This window comes from Pieris brassicae, chromosome 12, assembly GCF_905147105.1.
Source record: "Pieris brassicae chromosome 12, ilPieBrab1.1, whole genome shotgun sequence".
In the NCBI taxonomy this organism is placed as follows: domain Eukaryota; kingdom Metazoa; phylum Arthropoda; class Insecta; order Lepidoptera; family Pieridae; genus Pieris; species Pieris brassicae.
This window is the reverse complement of record NC_059676.1, coordinates 7408930-7421673: the sequence shown is the minus strand read 5'-3', so window position 1 is coordinate 7421673 and position 12744 is coordinate 7408930. Positions and strand designations below refer to the sequence as shown.

At 33.5% G+C, this 12744-nt stretch overlaps 1 protein-coding gene across 3 annotated transcripts in view; it reads left to right on the top strand.

Moving 5' to 3' along the window:
* The window catches only part of LOC123717055 (heterogeneous nuclear ribonucleoprotein L-like), a 203892-nt gene that overhangs the window by 49074 nt on the left and 142074 nt on the right, over nt 1–12744 (top strand). For all 3 annotated transcript variants that reach the window (XM_045672823.1, XM_045672824.1, XM_045672825.1), the window contains exon 2: nt 5018–5131. In XM_045672823.1, the coding sequence (XP_045528779.1) occupies nt 5018–5131 (114 nt within the window). The remainder of the gene's footprint in view (nt 1–5017; nt 5132–12744) is intronic.

The following is a 12744-nucleotide window of genomic DNA, read 5'->3' as shown; positions in this document are numbered from 1 at the left end:
AGGATATTGAGTTTATTTTTTGTACACCAAAGAGGGACTGTAACTTGTAATTTGTGATTAATTTTAGTCGCCATTTATTTCGCGCAGTGTTGGCCTAGTGGCTTCCGCGTGCGACTCTCATCCCTGTGGTCGAAGGTTCGATCTCCGGCTGTGCTTCTTTCTATGTGCGCATTTAACATTCGCTCTAACGGTGAAGGAAAAAAAAAATCGTGGGGAAACCGGCTTGTCTTAGACCCAAAAAAACGACGGCTTGCGTCAGTCGCAGAATGCTGATCACCTACTTACCTGTTAGATTAATAAATGATCATGAAACTTAAAGATGTGTTTAAATATCTATTACAGATATACTATTAGAAATAGAAATATCTTTTATAAATATATTACGTAACGATAGATTACGTTTAATTCGTAGTTCATACAATACTTTTAAGTTTTATCTAAGAATGATATATTTTATAAAGGTTTCTAAAGCCCTTAACCTAAACAATAAAATGTTTTGTAATGATTTCATGTTCAAATTGGCACGAGAGTCATGAGCACAAGCCATTTACTTGCCAGAAATATAAGACATTTTTGTTTCGATATTAATCTAAAACCTAAACTAGATTTAAGACTTACTTTAATTGTTTTGAGTTAAGAATTGCTTTTTTTCAAGAAGAAAATTACTAAGTACTTTTATCGTAGCGTGCAATTTTATATTTCGCTATAATCCTATTTAATACAATTGCTGTCAACTAGCGAGGCGTACGTTGAAGTCAAACAATTCTGCGACATTTAGACAATTTTATACCGTATTACATACAATCAAGGCTAATATTCGCGTGTCAAATAAATGTATGAACTGAACAAGCAATTTTAAATTTTATCCTCTTAAATTTGAGACAGAAATTGCATGTACAGCAAAATACCGGGACGCAACGTGACTGGCTGAATTAGATTAAAGAAAAATAGCGCATTTCTGCTATGAAATAGAGTTTAAATTAGCTTATCTCAGAATGCTACAAGGTGTCTTCGAGTCAAATATTGTAAGCTTTAAGACGTGTCAAGGGTGAGTGTTTTAGTCTTATTTTGGTCCAGTTTTTGAGTATTTCGTTGATGAAATAATTCGTTTCAAAGGTAGATATTTGATTTAACGTAAATATTTCATAAAAACGGTTTAAAAGGGTAGTTGACATCAAAAACAAATTTAAAAGATGTTTGAAATTTTTATAAACATTTTGAAGGTTTTCAATCGGTTGCCTTAAATTTCATAGAAATGAACGTGGTGTCCCTTAAGAACAGCTTACTCACGCTGTCGTAAAATCTTGAGCTAAATTAAAAATATTATACGAGACATAAAAAAATCGTAGGCCGATTTTTGAATTATAAGCTTAAAATAATCTCATCTATGTGTAATAGTAGAAACCTTAGAAATACATAGCTTTTCGGACTTGTTGTATAAACAAACGTAACGCATTATTAAGCCGTAATAAGCCGGTAATCTTGACGTCTCGTAATCCGCAATTATAGTTTGCTGTTGTTTGAATTTATTACAGTACTGAGAACAAACAGTAAAGCTAGCTGGAATACTAAAACCCGACTTGTCAATGAAGAGATGATTCTAGATGTAAGTACACAATATATCAACCTTCGGATATGCAGGTTAAACACATCACTCTCCTAATGAGTAAAAATTTTTCTGTATAAAATACATTATTAATAATTTATATGTAGTTTAAGTAAGGTTTGAACTTATAAACATTTATATCAATGGCGCTACAACATTTTTAGCTCTGGGACTCAGATATCTATATCTGTTTCATGATCATTGGTTAGTCTAAAAGGCAATCAGCCTTCTGTGCCTGACGCACGTCGTCGACTTTTTGGGTCTAAGGCAAATCGGTTTCTTCACGATGTTTTCGTTCATCATTCGAGCGAATGTCAAATGCGCACATAGAAAGAAAGTCAATTGGTGCACAGCCGGGGATCGTACCTACGACCTCTACGACCGTACGCTGAAGACACTTGGCCAACAATGCTCTCATATAAACATTTACATAATTTTTCATACTGAAAGAAATAAACATTAATCTCTATATAAGTTCGTAACACTACAACCTTATTGTCACAGATGTTAATCTAAGAACTTAGTTTTGTATTGTGATAGCGGATTATGTTCGGGTGCGATTGTTGTTTAATGTGTTAACATTTCAAATCTACTAATAACAGAAAATGAATCTGTAATTTAAAGGACATGTATTTGTATAGTTCTGACCAGACTCTGAGATTATGCTTTGTCGTGACAATTTTTCTTAGGCAAGATAGCGAGCATTCTTTATTTATCAACCCGATATAGTTTTATCTTTGAGTTATATATCTTATGCGTTTAATTAGTAATGGAGTAGGTACATGGCATGTGTTATATATTCTATATTTTCGTTTATTATAAGTATTATTCTATAGTTTCGTTCCACAACTGAGCGTTTTCTAAGGCAGTTTTTGCCGCGCACCACCACTATGTGGAACCAGCTGCCCACTGAAGTATTTCCGAACCAATTCGACTTAGGGTCCTTCAAGAAAAGAGCGTAAAAAAAATGTTAAAAATAAAATAATTTCAGTTTGAAACTACGTTTGAAATAGAAAATAACTGAAGTAGGTATTCCTGGGAAATGAGAGATGTAAATTTAGAATTAATCTAACTTATTTTATGATGTTCGTACTTGTTTATCTATATGAATAAAGTTATTTTGACTTTGACTTTGAAAAGTATAAGATATTTTAAGAGATATACATATGACTATTTTATTTATTATAAATAAGCAACGATATTTTATTCTATAATTTTAAACAAATTCGCATTTTACATGAAACAGAATCTTGAAGTACTTAAATGAAATGAAATTTCTTGACTCACGAAAAGCTCTACAAAAATGTTATCAAGATGGTCGTATTTTCATAATGTAAGATCTAAATGAACAAGGTGTCATAAAATAACACTGTAGGCGAGTTTTATTTAAAAAAATATAACTGCCTTTAACCCCACTTAAAAAATATTCGACAGCATCAGAAACAGTTATCAGAAGTAGTGTGGTATCATTATTATAAACAAGACAAGACAGTTTGACGTCAAGGTGGGCAAGTTTCTTAGACTCACAGACCAACGATAAACGCTACGAACGACGGCCCCCACGGCGACGGGTCCCAGTTTGGGAAGACGCGTTAGAAGACGGTCGGCTGATCTGGTTGATGTTCCGGCTGCACCAAACTAATAACAGACTACTCGGAAGGCAATGCAGAAGGCACTTACCCAATAGGGAAATTACTCTCAAAATAAATATTAACATTATTAACCGAGTTTCCTATACTCCTAAGTCATAAATAGTCATTGTAAAATTAAGGGTGAATAAAAAGCTTGTTTTCATGTCTAAAGATCATTAAGAAACTTGTGAACATTGTGAGTAGTGCTCCTCCCGTGAGTCCCGCGAGTTGAGCACTGCGAAATCAGTGTCTCAGTTAATATTCTGAACCCGTCCTGGGCTAATTTGAACTTTAACTAAATTACATTGAGTTGGAATAACGCTAGTCGTTTTCTTGGAGATCTTATCCGCTTCAGTGGTGCAAGCTATAAGACGATTGACAAGCGATACTCTTACTACCCAAGCATGACGGCTTCGTTTCTGTCGGCTTAAGGTAGTTAAATCTGGTTCAGCAATAAAACAATTTGAATATCAACATACAGTTAATTTATATTTGTTCCTTTTAGATGATATACGAGTGTATAAATATTAGCAATTATCTAGGGTTCATAGCATTATTTGGTCTTTGGGTCCAATGAACAGACTCGCCTATTTCTTGTGCCCTACTTAACCCTCCCACTGTCGTGATGATGAATATTCATGCCGCTACGTCTTATTACGTTTGTTTGCGCGATAGCTGCGCTGTTTGTTGTTATTAATTTCTGTTTAACCCTCGCGTGCCTACAATTTTCGACGTCCCTGTTCGATGATTTAATTTACTCTGTTATACAAAGGTTGTGTAATTTTTTAAACTACGATTAGCCTTGACAACGTTACTGAACTTAACTTCAACTGTTACAAAGGAAATTGTATAAAAAATGTTCTATATTTGTATTTTTGTAACCCTTATTAATGAAATGATTGAAATTTATCACATATGATAAATTGTGCTTTATATACAGAAATGTGTATTAATTTATAACGAGACGTTCTCTTAAAATTTATGTACTTGATAAAATCCTACTTGAAAATTTACACAGTAATAGTGAATGTAAGCGCGGCGATGCAATAAATATCCACCTACTTAAATAAGCTTTTCGGAAGGCAGTTTATCACTTGCATACATCCTGTATAATAACTTGGTATTACATTAATTAGAGCAGCCTGTAGACAATACAGGAGGTTTATTCATTCTTTAGTGGGGAAATTTTATTAAATCACCGTTGTTGTTTTTGTTTATTAATTTATTCCGACGTTAATGAGTTTTTAAAATGCTAGTCTGTATTTATTGTCTAATATATATGAATATTCTATATTTATACTAAAATCCACGTGAGTTGTATCACGTTCCGTTTCGTTTTGTGCCTTTGAGTATTGTATAGATTGCACTCTGGAGAATGACCCTTGGAACTACACAACTTGATTCCGTCATCCCCTTTCAAACTTCCCTTCTCTAGAAGCACGCTGGAGTTACGCCCTCTCATTGTTGGTATCCCCAAGTGCGGCACTACACAGTTTGTATAGTCGTTTCTTGGGAAAACAGCGAAGGAATAGAACTCCTTGCCCACTTTCATTCAAACAGCTAAATATGCATCTCCATGGACAGGCTTGCCGTCCAATAGGCTGCATGTTACTTAACATCCAGTGGCATTACGGCCAGAGGTCTGTCCAGTACTTTACAAAAAAATAGAAATCGATCAACACGGACAAGGGCTCAATTAGCAATGTGTATATTATAGACATCAATTGCGACTCACTAATATGTTTGGATTCTATTCACTCATTGTCTTCTATTGTTACAGAGTAATGGCAACAACTATATGTCAGCAGAGCCTAGGCGTAAAAGAGAGCCTCCGGCCAGACCTAATCACATCCTGCTCTACACTATCATCAATCCAGCATATCCTATCACTGTGGTAAGTAGTTATCAGTATATATGAATTTATTAAATCTAAAGCAAGCCGTGGCTCACGGTAATATTAGGATTTGAATTTATAGTCCTTCTGAACTAAGAATTTACTAAATGCTTGCTAAGTAAGAGTCCATGCTAATTATTAGCTTTTTTAAAGATAGGCTTAATCTAAACACGCTTTACATATTTTAGGCGTTACAACTTCTAGCATGTTTGATTGGTTATAAATAGAACCCAAAATACCAGTTGTAGTTGCTACAAATCGTTACATTTATAGAGGAAGGACATTGTAGTCGAGTCGTGAATTGAATTATCTGTTATAGAGTTATAGTTATGTATCTATGAAACGATGCAACTCAATGTTACGAAAATAAATACCAAATAACAGCTTATAACTAAGTCGGTAGTAATGAATTTTTCTTTTACATTTACTAAATTTGATCTTTTGTAAAGTTATTTAAATCGTTACTTGGATTAAGGCTTCTGTTACCGTTAGTTAATTCTTAATGATTGATTCTGAATACATAACAAATTGAAAGAAAACACTTTTTAACCGGATTGAAGCTATGTATTATTATAAACTTATAATTATTTTACATTTAAAACCTTTTAGTATTCATTGTTATATCCTCACCAGTTATTAATAATATATAAGTTGTTTGTTATAATGTTTTATTACTTTGAATATACGCTTACTTGTACGATATCGTTTGTTTAGTTATATTGATATAAAAAATCTTATCTGTGGGAATCATTTTGTAATCGTATAAGAAAAAAAAAACTTTTTTAAATAGATTAGTAGTCCAGTAGCTTCAACTCGATATAGACTTTGATTGAATCCGTTTTTTATAGACATATACTTGAGCCTTCCACATACATGTCATCCTTTCGGGACTAAAGGCCTATATTCACTTTGATTAGTGGTTATTGAAGACTGAACAGCTGATTAGGAGAAAATAAGTGTGAACAGCGACTTATTAGTGTTGGTGATTACTTGGCTGCGTAGTGACGTAATTAGATGCGTGTTCTATGTTTTTGCGAGTAGCCACGTCCCGTGTAGTGAACAACCGTTCCCCCGCACTCGCAGCGTGCCTGCAAAAACACAGGCTGCAGGATTCTTCGATCAACCAGAGAGCAAAGTAATATTCTAGCGTCTAGAATATAGTAGCGTCGTATCATCAGCAGCAAATTCCTTAAAGAGTCGGTGGCTTGCGCCATGCATGGGTCTTCTATTAATCCATTTTCGAACTCATACTTTTCTTGGTCTTGCAAGTTCAGCTTCCAAAGCTTCTTCGGTTTCAGATAGAACCGCGTTTAATACTTCTTTCAGTACTTCTTAATTGCAAGTGCGCTTCTCGTTGTTCGTCCAAACTTGCTGATCGACAGCTATCAACAACTGAAGTTGCTTAACAGAGCCACTAAACTGGAATTGGACACTACTTGCACCACACACCTGCACTAATCAAAGTGAATACAGGCCTTGAGACATGCCGATTTGCTCATGGTGCATTAATCATAGAGAAGTACACATAGAAGTATCAGATGGTCCATTAAATCGAATGCAGCACCTCAGTGTTAAGGCGCACGCTTAAGCTACTAGGCCAACACTGCTCGATAAACTGGTTAGTAGTACTACTAAACATTTCATAACATCATTTCCAACATAAGCTTTTCCAAAAGAGGTATGAAAAAGTTTATACATTTAACATATGAATACTCAGTTATCTATTATAGTTACACCGTTATATAGAGGACAACTGTTGCGCGAGTTTTATTTGCGAATGTTATTGTATGGAAACGTGTTATATATTCAGAGCTTTTCATTGTGAGCGATGACAAAATATAAAGACAGTTCTTTTTGTTTATTGAGGTTTTGTTATGAAAATTATCTTGGAAATCGTTTATTAATAACGTTTGTTTGCGTATTGTATGAATTCTGATGTCTATAGCTTACAAGGGGGCTAAATGTATATAAATCTTAGGTCTTTTTAGTGAATAACATTAATTTTTGCATTCTGTTGATTGTGTGTCATACCAGATCATGTCTATTGAATGCCCTTGCTTACTTTAGTTTTTTAATTGAAATCTTATAAGGAAGATAGCACATGTGCTTTTCATCGATTATATTCACAATACACTTTGTGTTGTGAAAGATTTCTCTGTGATGTTGCATAAATTATAAACAGTATTTTTACAAATGTATTATGACATACACACTTCCATCTATAAATAGTCCCCTTCTCATAGCTATATTATCGAAATGGACTATAAACGAACTCGAAGAGACGATTAAATAGTTTAGCCACAGCCACATGCGCAGTTTTATGTTTAATCTGCACACATTGTTGAACAATGTTTGGTTTTATTATATTTAGCTTGGTAACTAGTTATTTTAATAGGGTATTATTTTTTAGGTGTATGTAAAGCTCACCGGAAAGTTTGAAATACCAGACACTTTATTGGCGTGTAGGGAAGAGATTTTCGTTTCTATTTATATATATTTTTTAAATTCACCAAATATAAAAAATACACACGAAACATAAAACATATAAGACATTAATTAGGGAAAACATACATAATCAAACAAATATAGGTATTTCTTTATATTCAAGAAAGTCAGCTGTATGTCTGAGTTCTGAGTCGCTTATTGTGACACACTGCAAATGCGAACCTAGGACCTTCTGGTTATCGCGAAACCTTGACCTTGACAAAATCTTAAGCTACGAACGTGGGTTACTAACAAAAAAATGTTGTCATTCAAATAAATATAGTATTATTAAGAGCATATATTTTTTCCTCCATTACTAAGCTGAGTTTGTGTGAATACCTTTTTATTAAAAATATAATTTTGCGAAATAGTTATTTTTCTCTCAATTTTCATATGTTCAGTGTTATTTTGCGTAAAGTGTTCTTTAATGTCGTTGTTTCTGTTTTGTCAGGGAAAAAGACTGAAATATAAAATAATAAGTTACCCGACCGAGTAGGCTTTTATTTGTCAACGCTGTTTTTATTGCCTTAAAGTAAGCATTTGCTGGGGTAACCACGCTATTAGCTTTAACGAGACAATTTCCGCTGTCATAAATATTAGTTTATTGCGTTTCTGAAGTTATTAATTTGAATGATAACAAATTATCTATGTACCTATATTATTTATTTATTAACACTTCGTTGCACATAATGTAAAAAGTGAACATAATTAAATTAAAAGGAGGGCAATTGTTTAGAAATAACTATTAACCGACAAGAATTGATATTACTTAATATTTAATCATATAAATTTGGCGCTTATTTAGTAAAAGAGTTCGAGTTAGACTTTTGAAAAAAAATACTATGCTTTGTTCTACATGGTAAGAAGCTAACTATGATATACCATCACATTAAGGAATCGATCATCTGCCGTCGAGTAAGACAAAGTATTATTGTTATATTATGCCAAATAAATTATCTGTGACAATCTATAAAGCCTGGACCCTATGTCACTATGACAAATTGCCGACGCGGACGTCGCTCATTCGTTAACCTCAAAGCGACGTTTGCTTATGGTTTCATAAACCTATGTATATATATTTTCTTGCCATATGATAATGTGCCTACTGACAAGCAAAGGAAATGAAATGAAACGTCATATAATATTGGAACATTGATTTACATGAAATGGGTTTTTATGATTGATATTTAAAGTAATCTTCGTTTATCGAATAAACCTTCGACAAACATTCAAATGTATTACTAATAATGTTTCATTTAGTTAAAAAAACGTGTCATAATGTTGGCTGGTGTCATACTAAGAACGCAACTGAGGTAAACCCTAAAAGCAACGTTGGCCAAACATCCGTTTGTAAACTGTTTTTATGGAATAAGGAGCAAACGTCGCCAACGTTTTAAGATTTGGATACGCTCTTTTCATAAAATCCGAATTATTAATTTTAACTTATGCTTTATAATAACATAAAACATTCTTGTGAATCTTACTGTAATATTGTTGCATACTTGAATACAGTAAAGAGAACTCAACAAAAACTTGTCCACTGACATGAAAAGTATATTAACCAGTGAATCATAACATCCGATTGGCTGAACTTGTCGCTAACAGCTCGTTATACCCACTCGCGCGTTTCTTACTTTTATTTGAGTTGCATGCGGAAATCTTGTCCGCGTTCTTGATTTATGTGAACACTACTCTTTGTGAATGTGAGTTTTATTGACTTACGACTAGAACGTATCTGTCTACATGAGTTCTATACAAAGTGAGGTTAGAACCTATTTCATTTTAACAATTTTCGATTACTATAATTAAATAGTTATTTCGCTAAATCACTAATTAGTCGTTGTGGGTTATATGCAAATGTTATATCTACTACTATCTAAATTGCCATATATATGTTAATATTATACTGTACATGTGTTTATTTTTACGTACTTAAATGTAACTATATGAACCAAATAGCTACGGATGAAGGAGCTTTCGCATAAATCAAATTAATGTTCTCTGAATCACGACGCGTGCAAGGCGTAACCAAATCAAGCCATTGGCGCTTAATGACGCGTAATGAGCGCTAAACTTGTTGCCATAGCAACAGGTCGCTTCCTAAATAAATAGGCGTGTACATAAAGCTTTTAAGTTGATTGTTACGAATAGTGTGCTATGTTGTATATTTGTTGTGTTTCTTGTATTCTTCATATTAATACCTATTTGATACATATAGTATTTCTGTAACGCGGATATATTCTGTATTGCTCTTAAATTAACTAGGAATATTAAAATTTAAGACCCCTGATACGACCAGAAAGAAGTGGGGCTTTAGTTATAAGCACCACTAGGTCGATGTATTAAGATAAGCAAACAACCTTTGACGTGTCGCAGGATATCTGTAAAACTTGATCGTTTGCCGAATCGACTCGATAAATTCAAAATGGCGCCGCAAGATGGCGGAGGTTACGATAAAGCCGGTACCGGACGTCCGTCGATAAGCCCGCTTAATGCTACGGCTGTTTCGGAGCAACTGAGCGGCTAAGTGAGTAGTTGAAGTAACTTTGTGCCAAATAGGAGTTACTATGTTGTTTTCTGATGTTCGAAATTAGGAGGAATTGTCTATTTTACTTCAGAAAGAAAACGCTTCAATACTAGATGGTAGCCTGTGGTTTATTAAAAACAAGGAATTTAATTGCACTTTCAATAAAAGGGTAACCAGTCCTGAAAACGTTACCAACAACATTATAACAGGTAATTTAGGCCCTGTAAAAGCATGACTAAATATTTCATATTGAAGAGGATAAGGTAGATATGTAACTTTAGATAAATTCAAATTTTCTAGTATGTGCTTGATGCCTCCTTGAAACCACATTTCAATTTAATGAAGAAATTCCTTCTTAAAATCATTCATGACGGGTTTACGTTACAGTATAATACGCACAGCGAGTGTTAATTGCGCTTATATACCGAAAGTGTATTGGTGCACGGCTGAGGATAGAATTTGCGAATTCAGGTATGAGAGTCGCATGCTGAAGGGACTGGGCCGACTGGGCCAACTATTTACGTTGCCTTTATTTACCCTTCATATTAATAACTATGTCAACGTATTGTTGCAAAATGGCATAAGAAATTAGTGGCAGGTTCAATGCATTTTTAATTAAAATAAAGTTATACTGAAGTTTCAGATCTATGAGGAAAGTACCAAAGTTTCATCATGTGTTAGCGAAATTAGGTTACGTAATATCTCGGGTGGCTTAACCAAGAAGCAGAGCATCAGTCAAATATAGCGTTGTAATATATGATGGCTTTATGAGTTTATTGTGAAGGTATCACTTATATAAGCACGTGTTCTCATCGTCAGTAACAAAACACGGTCAAACTTCAACGCTCGACTATGAGTGACTCAGCAATAAAAGTTTGCCGGTTTCAAGTTGAAACGTGGCCGTATATCGTGAAATTCGCGGCCTTTTCGATTCAGTTTAAAACTTTGTTGTAACTTAGTTATTATAACTAATATTATTTAACTTTAATTTTAGTATAAAGTATAATTTGATTAACATCCAAATTTTTGTAAATATTGACGTTATTATTCAACGGTTTCGCATAGAAACTGAAGAGTTATTTGGGTTTAGCACTCCTGTCTCATTTCATCACCGTACATCGCATATTTATTCAAAATTTCCGTCGAAGTCTTCCACGATCCGTTTCACAAGACATCTTTTGCGAGGTGGATCTTCCCTGGGAGACGTGACCTCCAATTGTTATAAACCACCAATAGGTCCATATAAGTTAGAATTAGTTTTAGTGTCAAATATATAATATTAAATTACTTTTTGGTCCCTTTGGAGTAGAGGCTCTTGGGTCGTGGGGTTCAAGTGCACAGGCGCTAATTAAAGAGTTAAGTTGCCGCCTGGTAGATAGTGTCGGCGACTCCAGAGCTGGTGCTTTACTCGCTGAACGAATAAGTATCGCAATAAAGCGAGAAAATGCTGCCAGCGTTAAAGGTACAAACCCGCAGGGACTAAACTTTTTAAATCTGTTTCAATTTTATATTTATTAATTTTTAATTATTTTTATTATTACTATGTAGGTTAATAAAATTGTAAATACTGTATATTTGATTGGTATATTCATTAAAAACTTAAAGTACTTATATACATAGCTAAGAAAGGATTGTTTTGTATGTAGTAACGTGGAATCATAAATTCCGATTTTGATTGAACTGTATTAATTATCAAAAAGCACCACTACACGATGTATATTTTTGGTTGGTATGTATGACTGGTAGCTCTAAAAGTACTTTTTATCCCAGAGATACGTGAAAATGTATGTATTTTTTAAATATCAAGTGTCTAACAAGGAAGAACAATTACGTAACGTAACGCTAGACAATAGCATCGAGATTAAACCGCGGATAGAGAACAATGTCTGTATAGATACAAAATAAAAGCGTGTGTTCGTACTATTTACATAGGAAACTCAATTAGAGTTGTGTGTTGCCTGTGACATTAAATGGAATCCATTTAATTTCAGCAATACATGATACTAGATAAGGATCTAGAAATGTTTTGTAAAATAAGACAATATGTCGTAGTATAGAATGCTGCTCGGTTGGTGATGAATGGACCGTTTTGAGTTCGTTTTCTAGCAATAGCTTTTTAGAATATGAAATTATCAGATAAACGAAAGTATTGCCATCACTTCTTGATTACAATAATAATAATAATTTAAATATAAATAGAGAGCATTCTATAATAGAAAGTTTTTTATTTTAATGAGAATGTGCTTTTGAGTTAAGTATAATGTATTTAAATTAAAAAGTGGTAGTTTTATCTTCGTGTTTATTATTCAAGTCGCCTCTCATGCAACATATCATAGCAAGAGGAATGTCATTATAATATTATCGCAGTTTTGTCAATATTAATAAAAACATTGGTGACATATATTTAACACCTATTTATAAAAAAAATGTATTATAGATATATGAATTAAATTGAAACCTTGTGAATTTAATACAAATCAAAGAAAAGCGCGTTGCCAAGCAACATTCTAATTTATTACATTTTAAGAGGAAAAATACTTTAAGGAAAATATAACAATGTTCATAATCTATATAATATAAATGTTAGCAAAATAGCAACCGC